This window comes from Heptranchias perlo, chromosome 2 (assembly GCF_035084215.1).
Source record: "Heptranchias perlo isolate sHepPer1 chromosome 2, sHepPer1.hap1, whole genome shotgun sequence".
NCBI lineage: Eukaryota > Metazoa > Chordata > Chondrichthyes > Hexanchiformes > Hexanchidae > Heptranchias > Heptranchias perlo.
The window spans coordinates 105,251,318-105,265,009 of NC_090326.1; the positions used below are offsets into that span (position 1 = coordinate 105,251,318).

At 40.0% G+C, this 13,692-nt stretch overlaps 1 protein-coding gene across 6 annotated transcripts in view; it reads left to right on the forward strand.

Annotated features, from left to right (window-relative positions):
- Positions 1–13,692, forward strand: part of LOC137341956 (tensin-3-like) — a 385,280-nt gene that overhangs the window by 303,046 nt on the left and 68,542 nt on the right. For 5 of the 6 annotated variants that reach the window (XM_068005512.1, XM_068005503.1, XM_068005521.1 and 2 more), the window contains one exon: positions 1,977–3,239. The exons of the other annotated variant lie outside the window; for it this stretch is intronic. In XM_068005512.1, the coding sequence (XP_067861613.1) occupies positions 1,977–3,239 (1,263 nt within the window). The remainder of the gene's footprint in view (positions 1–1,976; positions 3,240–13,692) is intronic. 6 annotated transcript variants of the gene reach the window in all.

Genomic DNA, 13,692 nt, shown 5'->3' on the forward strand with positions numbered 1-13,692 from the left:
AACAGTGGTCCCAGCACCGATCCCTGTGGAACACCACTTCCCACCTTTTGCCAGTCTGAGTAACTACCTTTAACCCCTACTCTCTTGTTTTCTGTTTTGTAGTCAGCTTGCTATCCATTCTGCTACCTATCCCCGACTCCACGTGCTTTGACCTTACTCATGAGTCTACAATGCGGTACCTTATCGAAGACCTTTTGAAAATCCAAATATATTACATCTAATAATTAATTGTCGTGAATGCAGGAGCAGGTGAAAATGATTTGTATGTTTCTAATTAGCAGTATTTGTAAGTGAAATGCAGAATGGCAATTCTTGTAAAGTTTATTAACGGAGGTATAATGCCATCTAGAGGACAGGTAGCAGGTGATGTTTACAATATACGGCACTCACAAAGCTCATATTCTTTAAGATCTTACATTATGTGGCACTACTTTTTTCAGAGGAACAGGAAACCATGACCTCAAAGAAAAAGGCTTTGATTTAATATGTTTATTGCTCTTGCAGTTTATGACACACTAACCCTTTAATTGGATTGCTGTTTTATTTTTCTCCAATACCTTACTCAAGTGACAGTTCATGTCTGAGCTTGGACAGTAAGTGTCAGCAGGCTCATTGACTGTGGAGGGCACCACAGTTCAATCTAGTCGTCAGCTGATATCCAGCACCCTCAGCACACAGCAGGGATTGGACCTGGCGTCGTTCTGATTTGTATGCTTCTGTTTGCCGGGCACCATATTTATCCACTGAGCCTTTGGCAGAGCTTGTGTGTTGCTATTCTTTAAGTCACCCAAGTATCCTACATGTAGCCAGATACAGGGAACATCTTTTAGGCCTACTATATTTGAGACTCGCAGCTGAAGAATATATTAAGTTTCAGAATGAAATCTGTCGCACTTGAGTAATTGTAAGTCCTTGGGACATGAGTCCTATTGGCTTTATCACATGTATTTACATGCAGAGAGCTGAATTATACAATGATCAGATGTAGTGCATAAATATTACAGAATGTTAGGAATTCTTAAAGACTACTTGCTACAGGTAAAGCAATCGAAAATAAAATGGCATTTGACTAATTGGAAGTATTGGCATCTCTGATTGATTGTATCACTGGAGAAACATTGTGTACTTTTTGTGCAATGCCATAAAGTAACACAATAATAATGCCCTCCAGCAAAAGTGTATGCTGTCATTATGATTGTTGTAATTCCTTAGCTATGGTGCCTTGAGAGGAAAACGATCAGTTGTTTGTCACTTTGATTGCATCTTTATACAAGATTCATAGAGGATATGTCAGCAGTAAAATATGATAAATATCTGTAGTCACAAGGTTGACTGGATAACTCATGAGCAAGGAAGTCCCAAATAAATTATGGTTAGCCGCACAAATGGAGATATTTGTTTTAACTTGCTGCTTGCTAGGACCTATTTTGTTTCCATGTACATTTTAAAAAGTGAACCCAACCGTTTCTACTTATGAATACCATCTGGAAGGCTTGAAGTGAAAAATATTTAATGATGAATACAAGTTTCAACTTCTTATATTTCAGTAAGGAATGCTAGCTTAAAATTGTAGTTGTGAAACTCGTTCCCAGTTTAAAAAAAATATTTTTAATGTGATACTAATTGAAGATTATAACTGAGTAATGCTCCAAGCTTGTGTACTTAGTCTAACAAAGACATTATGTACATATGTGCCTTTCTTTTGTATAATGGTTCTGTTGAGTGCATAGAACTGGTAAGTGAGCATTACTGATCGATTTAAAATCAGTCTAGGAGCTAAAAAAAAGTATACTCTCTTGATGACAACGCAATCTTTGTCGCACCATTAAAATGGAAAATAGATACTTGTTGCTATTGAGTTTAAACCAATGTTGGAAGAAGAATTTAAAGATGTTCCTAGTATCATTGACACCAAATGATATTGGGTGGTTTAATGTCATTATATTTTGTTATTTTCTTTTCCTTTCTTATCCTAGTGTCACACACCCAAGGGCCTATCGATGGAAGCCTGTATGCCAAGGTACGAAAGAAAAGCTCCTCTGAAGGCAACATTCCTATTGGTGGTGCTCCTGTGAATACTGGACCTGACCAAATTGACCACACGCTGTCCGTCAGCAGTGACTCCGGAAATTCTACAGCCTCCATAAGAACAGACCGAACAGAGGAGCACTTGCCACCAGGCGTCAAGCGAGGCCTAAGCCTGCAAGAGAAGGCTGAATTGGACAGGCTTTTAAGTGGATTTGGGCTGGAGAATTCTGTGCAGTTGAAGGATATGACTGAAACAAGAGTAAAATACAGTGGAGTACGTCACATTGTACCAGCTCAGGTTCATGTGAATGGTGAACTCAAAGCCAAGGACAGGGAGACTGACATTTTAGATGATGAAATGCCAAACCATGATCTGCATAGTGTGGACAGCATAGGGACTCTCTCCTCTTCAGAAGGTCAACCATCAAACAATCTGGGAAACTTCAGTTTTCACAAGAGCAGTCAGAATTCTTTGCTGTCAGATGGATTTGGTAGCAACACTGGAGATGATCTACACAATGCTGTTGTACCGGACCTTGGTATAGGAACAGAAACCGTGTATGACAGAACATTTGTTGGAGTTACTGAGGCAAAGAATGCCTTTCAACGACCAAGAAACCCTTCACTGTCAACACAACCACAGGGTTACAATCAGAGCAATTATTCAACTCAAACCTGGGTGCAACAACAGCAGATGGTTGCTGCTCAACAGTATGCCTATCCAGCAGAAAATGATTTGAGGTTTGCAATGGTGGGCACTGGAGAAGATCAGAGCAGAACACAAACAACGCTCAAACTTCCTGATACTCCCACGAGAGGGTCTAGCAGTAGGGATGCTGTGCAGCGGGGTCTTAGTACATTATCAGGAGACAGTAAGTTACAAGACCACCAAACCTCTGAGGTCTTGTTTGAACATGAAAAGCAAGGTCTCAAACCTTCTGAGGTTGATCAGACTGCTGATGGTACAGGGTTAGGATCTAAAGAGCAAGATTTGCCTTCTTCCCCAACTTTGGATATTGATCAGTCAATTGAACAACTCAATAAGCTGATAATGGACTTAGATCCTACATTTGTGCCAATTCCTACTCGTGTTAATTCTGTAAATAAAGGCTCTCTTATCAAGAAAGACATCATCCTACAAGGAAGCAACAGTGTGAATCCTGGGTCCCAAGAACAAACCATAAGGGTTTCCGGAAGTGACTGCCAACAAGGTAAATTAACTAAATAGTCAGCAGTTAAGATACCTGGAAGAATCTGTTGTCCCGAGAAAAATCATAAACATGTGTTTCTGATTCACTAGAAATACTGAACAGAAGAAATCTCATGAATGCACTTACAATATCCCTACACATAAGGGTAATTTTGGGAGTTCATTGTCCCAGCATGGAGGTTCCACCACTGGAAGTGTATATTGGGAGTTCATGGCTGCACCCCTCCACCCATTAGTTAACCCTGTAGTGTCCAGAGGATTTCTTATTTCCCTGGTGGCTAACCCTACCCCCCTTCGCACCATTTTCTATTCTCCTCTCCTGGAGGCACTGGACTCCTATAGGGCTAGAAGTCCATAAGCGTGGACATCCATCCACTTTCTCCTCAAATGGCTGCTCTTTATACGTGACCCTAGACTGGGAGAGTCGGCAGTCTGTTTGACCATGAGTGGTGTTGCCGCTGAGCCTGACCCTGTCCTCCACAAAATGTACATATTCCAGCACTAATGACTAAATGGTAGTCAGGTGCAGGGACCATAGCTATCTTTTTTTTCTCCTTCCTAGTCTAGAGGCATGTTGATTAATTCTTTGAATATTCAGTACTATTTGTGACAGAGGAACTGTGGAAGATCAGGTCCTACATAGTAACATTAAACGAAAACTTGAAATACATTTATATATCATTTAGAGTACAACTTAATCATTTATATAAAAAAAGCTCCACTAATAGATCAGTTGGCAAGTGCACTGCCCAGTGTGGAACTAAACTCTAGGTTCGATCCCTCGCCTCTGCCCTTAACTGATCTCAGCCAGGGGGTAGTAAAAATACTAGAGTTGAGCTCTTGTATCCTTGGGCTAGAGAAGGCAGACGTGTGCCAGAGTTCCTGCATTTGGTCAGTCTCCAAAAACCCAGCTGGAAACCCACACTTGTATACACTGGGGGAAGCCAGAATTGGGCTCACCTGTCATGCCCCATGCTCAAATAGCCTGACAACAGTTATGGTCTAAGTTCACGCATGAAAAGCTACCCAGGTGAGGTATTGCTGCCAGCACATGGAGCACTGCATGAGTTAGCGCCATCATGAGAGGAGGGGAGAAGATTGGGAGAATGTTTTTTTCCAAATTATATATCTCTGTTTAAAGTGGTTGAAAACTGTTTACATCTGAAATCTGTAAATAACGCAGCTATGTGACCAGTGGCACAATCCCTTTTCACTTTTCAAAGATGTTTGAAAACTAGTACTTTTGTTGCACCATCAAAAGTATTACCTCAGATAATTACAGAGTATATTTCACATTTGTTTTAAGTTATTTTAGGTGTGTTTAGTCTTCCATGTGAAGTACAGCTTGTATGGTAGTTCTTGTATGGACTTTGATTTTATAGTTGTCTCGGGGAAGCAGAGTAATGCTCACAAATCAAGATAGTTGTCATCAAGATAGTGTCTTCGTTGTCAATGTGGAAGCTGATTGGTTAATTTAATATCAGGTTTTAAAGAGTAGAGATACATGGGACAGAATTTTCTCAATGCTAACATATGCAGTGTGTTTGATTAGTTTATCAAAATTTACAAACTAGAATCATAGAATTGTTATAGCACAAAGGAGGCCATTCGGTCCATCGAGCCTGTGCCAGCTCTTTGTAGGAGCAATCCAGTTAGTATCATTTCCCTGCTCTTTCCCCGTAGCCCTGCAAATTTTTCCCCTTCAAATATTTATCCAACTCCTTTTTGAAAGCCACGATTGAATCTACATCCACCACCCTTTCAGGCAGCACATTCCAGATCATAACTACTTGCTGTGTGTAAAAAAAAAAGTTTTTCCTCACATCACTTTTGATTCTTTTGCCAATCACCTTAAGTTATGGGGAGCGTGAAGAGAAAAATGTAGAGAGGTTCTTACATTTTTCCAAGCACAGTATGGTACATTGTTCGAACTAGTTTACTTCTTTGGCGCTACTACCGCAATCCTTCCTTTAGCTGTCAGACAGAATAGTCTTTCCTTGAAACCTCAGCTGGTTGCCACCAGGGCTGTTCCATGATTGGCTGATGGAGTGTGTTCTATTTTTATTTTCCCAACGCAACATGTTATGCCTCTATGAAGTGGTTCATCTTGTAAAAAGGCCAGTCAGTGAGGGTTAATGAGTTTACATGCGATTACAGTTTGGAGTTGAACTTGAAGTCCTCTGTTAAGGGAGGAATAGGAAATGTTCAGCACTTTGATGTTGAGAAGATCATTCTTGCTTGCTACATAGTAAATGGACCAAAGCTTGAACAGTCTGGAATTCTGATATCATTCCAGTCTTATGCTGCTTTTAGAAGTGATTGTAAAAGCCCCGGTTTGAACATCATAAAGATTGTTAACAGATGTTGTTTGATATGTTATGGCTGTGAATGTGGAAGCAGCATGCTGGCGCACATGCTACATGCCATTGCTCATCCATATTGCCAGTTGAAAACCACAGATATAGATGCAGCTGCACCAGGTGAGTTGCTTAGCTCTTGGATTAAGATATTAACTGTACACTCCAGTGTCACATCTTCCATTACTGGCTATAGCATTGTGTTTGCCATCAGTCACTTTTTCTGACCGTTAAATGCCATAATCTAACAGTGGAATTATGACATGTATTCATAAGCACTGATGCATTTTAGTGATAATACTTCACAAACTTTGGTGTGAAAGATGCACTAGCTTGTGTGTTCTGTAACACCAAGTTAATTGCTTATGTAAAACATATCTGATACATGACGTGACTATATAATTTTTCTAAAAATTCATTCTTGGGATGTGGAATCTGCTGGCAAGGATGGTATTTATTGCCCATCCTTAGTTGCCCTGAAAAGGTGGTGGTGGGCTGCCCACTTGAACCACTGCACTAATTACTCTTAAATTTAAATTAATGTAACTTGGATACTTGTGTGAAGTTGTGATAGTACAGCTTGCAAATGGCTGAAAAAAGAAACCAATGGAACTACAGTTATCTGGAGACACACACAACCTTTTTGGGCTAGCAAATTTTAAAGAAAAGCAGGTGTTATTAAAAGAAAATATAGGTTACTTGATCAGAATATATAAGAACGTAGGAGTCATTTTTAAAATTCTTATAAGGACACATTGTCATCCAATCTGGATAAATGGTTTTACACAGTGGCTTATTTATGCAATTAAAATATGAGTCTATGTGAGGGATCAGTGGCCTCTGCTAGTGTAGCTCCAGAATGCTTAGAATTATGTGTTTTGGATGATTTCTCCTGAGTCAGGTTACTCCCTTCCCAATGAATTTCGCAGTAACCGCTTCAGATGCAAATGAAAAGGGCTTTTTATTGAAACTTACTTTTATGCGGTCGATAAATTATTGTCGATAAAATATTTGCATGTCTCTGCGGATGTGTGCAATAATAAGTTCCACCCCTGAACGCAAGCACAGAATTCCAATTTAGCATTTCCCATATTCTGTCATTTTAGATGGAAGTTTGAATTCAACAATAAATTGTGAAGCTAAATTTGTTGCACATTAATCTGGATCATACTGCAGCACCCCAATCCATCTGTGTAAATATATACTGAGTCCAAAGTCTGGGGCACTATGTACTCCAAAAATCATTCTAAAGTTTTCTTCAAATGACGATTACAGATATGTCATGTGTAAAAATGTAACTGTTGCTGGAGAGGGACGCAAGGTGACATATATTACAACAGATACATACCACTAACACAGGTAGCTGTTGTCATCTAGAACACAAGAATTCTTAGGAACTGGAAAAGGCCATTGGGCCCATACAGCCTAATCCATTTTTAACCTACCACCTTCTCCTCATATATATCAAACATTTACCTTTGCAAAAATACATGCTGTTGTTTCTTGAACCCATTTAAGCTGTCTGCCTATTAGCATTCTTTGTTAATTTATTCCACTCTCTCACCTTTTTATTTATTGCCACAAAAGGTTAAGGCCTGTCCATTCCAGTCTAAGTACCCTTTTAATGTCATGGTAAGTCTTAATTATTGCCAAAAAACTTCTCTGGCACTGAAAATTAACTTTTACAAGTGTGGAGTCTCACTCCTTCAGCTTTCAATTATTGGAGATTTTTTAAAAATTTAAGTACTTTTTTTACTTTTTCTTTCTGTCTTTTATCCCTCTTTCTTAATCCAATCTTTCTTTCCCTCTTTATTTCACTGTGTTTACCTGATTTGACACTGATATCACTATTCTAACTTACACTTCCTGGTTCATACTCTGCACTGCTCATTAACAATTCTTCAGTCTGATTGGTTGAGGAGATACACATCTGCTTGTCCTGTTCACACAGGTCCCAGATGCCCTTTAGAGGGCGCTGCGTTGTTTTGATCTCTAACTTACAGTAACTTGCCATGCAAAACCCCATAGAAAGTCCGTGGGCAAGTACAAGTCTTACTGATGCCTTGGCATTTCCTGGTTATTGCAAGGTGACAATTCAAAGATGTTTGGATTTTATAAGCAGATGGTACTTGTTACCCACCATATTAGGCTTGATTGTTTACTAAACTTTATTAGTCTGAAGCACAATGATTGTAAAATTCTTCCATTCCCACTGTCCATATAACTTAGAGGCTTTATGTCACTCATGCTTCTAAAACTCCTGTCCTGTCTCCTTTAAAACCAAATACAGCCTGTATGTTTAAGTTAATCATGTTACTGCTTGAATTACAAAGGAATGTCAACAGATTTCTATATAATAATGTCTTGCATGCAAAAGCAGTTAAGATTTACATTTTCCCCTTAACTTGACATATTGGGAGATTTTATCTTAGTGAATTTATAATTTTATCGGAAAATATATAGGGCCGGATTTTGATGTTTTTTGTACAAGCAATTTTCACTGCTGAAGTCTCCAATGCACTATAGTACCCTCTGAAGTCGGATAGATGTGGGTTAGTGATGGTTAAATGGTGATTTTTCTGATTCCTTTAGCTCGGAAGAGAAACATGTTTTTCAATATTTTCTGCTTTTTTTTCCTGTCCCAATGCTACCTCTCCATGTTACAATTGTTGGCACATGATCTGACTACTGATGCTACCAGTTTAAAACACAGCTGCTGGAAGTTATCAGATAAGCACAATCTATTTGAATTTTTTTCCCAGATGAATTAAATTGATCGTACTTCTCACTCCTCCTAGCTGGCATCTGCAGTGGGATTCAGAACATAACAATGAATAACGTACAAGCAACCACACAACTCACTACGTTTACATAAACATATCTAACTTGCTTACAAATATGTATTTAATATCAAACATATAGCTATTCTGATGGTGAAATTCAATTGAAGTTAATTAATGGATTGTGCAAGTTGTAGCCAGTTGTAACCAGTTATTGCATTTTAGTGTGACATCACTTGCCTAGAAATTTGGCCTTGTCGGAGTCGCAGGGAATGATTCCTGCGCCTGAATGGATAGGCCCACGATGCACATAATATTGGTACTTGGGCCTCATTAGCATCGAACCAGCAAGCTGCGGATACCTAATGGGCATTCCCAGGTAGCGGCCCTCAGGTACATCACTATAAGGGGACCAGGAAATGAGGGTGATCAGGAAAAGGGAATTGGCATTGATCAGGAGAGGAGCATTGGGAAGGAGGGTAACGGTGGCTGGGATCAGGAGAGAGGATGATGGCGGTGATCGGGGAGGGGGTCAAGGTTGCAATGTTGGCTGGGTAGGTGGGGTGGTGGAGGGGGAGCGATGGCCGGCATCAGCTTGTATGGTATTAATGTGAGGTTGGGAGAAGCATGCCTGCTCCTGGCTCCACATTCAGGTAAGTATATTTAAAATCTTACCTCCTTAAAGCAGGAGTCCCTTTAGGGGCCGCATGTAGACCACATTTTCCTGAATGGCGCTGGCTGCTTTAGGGCAACCCAATATTGCCACAAGAGCCTCAAACAGGCGTTTCAGGCACGGGCCCTAGACGCCTGTGTTTTTGCCTATATCAATATGGCGGGCAGCACATTTCCGGCTCATAATGAGCATATGCTGCCTGCCCATCGTATTGGAGGGTTAGGCCGTTTAGCACCTGAACAACAGACACCATGCGATGGAATTTCTAGGCCATTTGTGGGTTTGTTTTAATTCATTCAGATTTTCTGTAGTTTTGTGGTATATGAATGTTTCTGGAGTTTATCTAGTATCTTATTAGCTCACAGCATTGCAAGTTAATTCAGTTCAAGTAGGGGCTGCATGTAGACCACATTTTCCTGAATGGCACTGGCTGCCTTAGGGCAACCCAATATTGCAGAAAGAGCCTGAAACAGGTGTTTCAGGCATGGGCCTGAAACAAACCCACAAATGGCCTAGAAATTCCATCGCGTGGTGTCTGTTGTTCGGGTGCTAAACGGCCTAACCCTCCAATATGATGGGCAGGCAGCATATGCTCATTATGAGCCGGAGGTGTGCTGCCCGCCATATTGATATAGGCACCTGACGAAGGAGCAAAGCTCCGAAAGCTTGTGATTTCAAATAAAGCTGTTGGACTCCTTGAAAGTGGAGTCACAGGTGGATAGGGTGGTGAAGAAGGCATTCGGCATGCTTGGTTTCATTGGTCAGAACATTGAATACAGGAGTTGGGATGTCTTGTTGAAGTTGTACAAGACATTAGTAAGGCCACACTTGGAATACTGTGTACAGTTCTGGTCACCCTATTATAGAAAGGATATTATTAAACTAGAAAGAGTGCAGAAAAGATTTTACTAGGATGCTACCGGGACTTGATGGTTTGACTTATAGGGAGAGGTTGGATAGACTGAGACTTTTTTCCCTGGAGAGTAGGAGGTTTAGGGGTGATCTTATAGAAGTCTATAAAATAATGAGGGGCATAGATAAGGTCGATAGTCAAAATCTTTTCCCAAAGGTAGGGGAGTCTATAACGAGGGGGCATAGATTTAAGGTGAGAGGGGAGAGATACAAAAGGGTCCAGAGGGGCAATTTTTTCACTCAAAGGGTGGTGAGTGTCTGGAACGAGCTGCCAGAGGCAGTAGTAGAGGCGGGTACAATTTTGTCTTTTAAAAATCATTTGGACAGTTACATGGGTAAGATGGGTATAGAGGGATATGGGCCAAGTGCAGGCAATTGGGACTAGCTTAGTGGTATAAACTGGGTGACATGGACATGTTGGGCCGAAGGGCCTGTTTCCATGTTGTAAACTTCTATGATTCAATGACTATAACCTGGTGTTGTGCGATTCCTTACATTTATAATTCTTTGGTACTTGGTTTTCAGATCTGATTAACTTATACAGAAAACATTGACAAATGCATATAAAAATACTGTACTTATTGATCAGGAATTGAAGGGGCCTCAAGGTGTCTGCCATGTGGGTCCTTGCAAAGTATACTATCATCCAGGAATATTCCAAACGTGAACTGCTGGAATTAGAGTAGTGAAATTTAGGTCTGGTGAACTGTTGTTGTAGCACTGTTTCTTGTTGCTCTATATAGCATATTATAATGAAACGTACGCAGTTGAGGGAGTTTGAAATGACAAGTGCTATATCACAGAGAAGCTAATACTAGAGATGAATGTGGTTTATTTGAATTCAGACTGCTTTGGAGACTTGAAAGCAGGAGTCCCTCAAAACTAAAGTTCTAATGTTAAAAATACGATACACAATTCAAAATGATGGCAGATTTTACTTGTGAAATAGCTTTAAAATGATAAAGCAAGGAAGATTGCTTCTGCTAATAACACTTGGTAATATCTACTGCTTTTTCCTAAACTTGTTCACAGAAGTATTTGAGGGTCATTTCATCACTACTCTTGAGATTCCTTTTTCCCCTTCTTCCACCCACTCTAGACCACTAGGGATCAAAATATGTTGGGTGCATTATCCAGCAGTGCCTCAAGAATTGAACCCTGCCCCCCGCCCCTCCCCACCCCCCCCCCCCCCAAAAAGAAAACACAGCTGCCAGTCCTCCATTTAGCAAAATTCACCCAACCAATTCAAGGAGCTTGAGTGACGGGCAGTGCAAGTTGAGCATTGAACTATTGGACCACACTACACTTCATCATGATGTTTGTTGAAACACAGTATGCTCTACTGGGCCGTACATGTCAAGTTAACCTTTGTGTTTACAATGTGCTATACCTTTAATGGGATATAAGTGATGTCTCTTTTGATCATACCCCACCCTAGAGTTTGAAAAGTCAGTTGGCTTAAGGCTACAGAAACAATTTAGCTACTGACAAAATCCAGTAGCTGCCGAATGTTTACTGTGTGTTTATCTCATTGTTAATTTATTTTAAATGTGCAAGTCATATCAGTATACTCATTAAAACTACATATTATGATAAACACTTTTAAGAAATTCAGCTGGATCAAATTGAAGAACACCATTATTGTCCACCTCAGACAAAAGAGCTTGATAGATTATTTATAGTCAGGGAAAAATGTTCCCTAAGATCTAGTTTGACCAAGTAATGAGGTGTTGAGATTTGAAACGTAGCAATAGTTAGTTGAACAAGATGTGATGTGTTTGTGTTTTTAAAAAAACTACCACTTAAAGCTATATATTTGATGAGCCTTTTTTCAATACAGGCTAAGTGATACATTACAGTCAGATTGTTAACCCAGTGTGTCTGCATGTCCAGATTGTATTGAAGTTGTGTACTGATACTGTAACTGTTCCATAGCTATAAGCAGAGACACTTCACTGCAGGATGCAAAGCTCTGATGGGGTGCTGATATACATGATTAGAGTGGCAGTGATTGAAGGTTGGGATCAAAGTGATTCTTCACCCTCTCAGCAAACATATAGCACATGACCGAGGGAAACCTGAAAGAATGGAAAAAGAAGAAAATATAAAATAGTACAACAAAATCCGTGTTGCAGGCAGTTATTGCCTCTTGTAGGTGTCAGCCATGGCTCAATGGTAGTATTCTCACTTGAGTCCGAAGTTTATGGTTCAATCCCCAATTGAGCACATAATCCAAGCGTACACTCGTACAGCACCGAAGGAGTGATGCACTGTCGGAGATACCGTCTTTCAGATGATACTTTAAACCGAGGCCCCGTCTGCCCTCTCAGGTGGACGTAAAATATCCCGTGGCACTTTTTGAAGGGGTTCTCTCAGTGCTCCGGTCAATATTTATCCCTCAAACAACATCACTAAAACAGATGATCTGATCATTATCGCAATGCTGTTTGTGGGACTTTGCTGTGTGCAAATTGGCTGCCACGTTTCCCTACATTACAACAGGGACTACAGTTCAAAAGAACTTAATTGGCTGTATGGTGCATTGGAAAGTCCTGAAGTCGCTATATAAATGCAAGTCCCTTCCTTTTTCCTTTCTTGGCAGACAAGCTCTGTGATCCCTTTTGTGACATCAGTATATCATTTGCTTATACAAAGTGTTCTGCTATGCTTTATGAAGGTGCTTCTGATGAAAATGTTCCTCCTGGGTGCAGGTTTAAGTGTATACTGACAGATATGTAAGGCAGTAATTACTTTCTCTTCAGTCTGCTGGCTGTCATTTCCTTTTAAGAACACATTTAAGCTGAAGCACATTTGGTCTCAGATTTAGTAGTTGTAATATAAATCTCAAGGTCATTGGTTTGAGTCTGTCTCACTTTGGTCAAATTTTCTTTTCAGGTATCAGCTTGGTTTGCTTGTTAGCACTATTGCCTTTGAGTCAGAAAGTTGTGGGTTTGAGCCCATACCAGGTCTAGAGCACATAATCCAGACTGAGGGAATGCTGCATGTCAAACAGCAGTTACATTTGTCTGTAGCAAATTATTACCACTTGTTATTTATTTAAAAATAAGTCCACAACACTATGCCAGAGAAACATGCCAACTACTGGACCATAATAACCATTTTACTGCAGTGTTGCATATTTAATTTTCCTTACCGTGCAATTTCCAGTTTCAAAATGTATTTATCCAAATGTTTCAATTACACAAACAGCTTTAGTAAAATACAAGCCCAGGCTAAAAGACCTGTAAATATAAACATAAGATAATCTCCAGTAAATTCAATAAGGAAATCAGGAGAAACTTTTTTTATTCAGAGTGGTGAGAATGTGGGACTTGCTGGAGTAGTTGAGGCGAATAGCATAGATGTACTTATCCAGCTTCCCCTTAAATACATGAGGGAGAAAGGAATAGAAGTATATGTTGATAGGGTGAGATGAAGTAAGGTGGGAAGAGGCTCGTGTGCAGCAGAAACACTGGCATAGTTCTGTTGGGCTGAATGGCCTGTTTCTGTGCTGTAAATACTATGAAATATACATAAAGCAATTTTTTCTCGAAAATGGTTGGTTTTGTACAAGTTATCTGAATATGTACAACTGTAAACAACTTTCTTTGCTCAAGATAACCAGGGGAATAAATCTAGATGCACCTGCACTATAGAGACTGAAACTGCAATGTGCCAGAATTTTCTTTTCGTCCATATGTAGATAGATGTATGTGTAGGGGGTGGGAGATG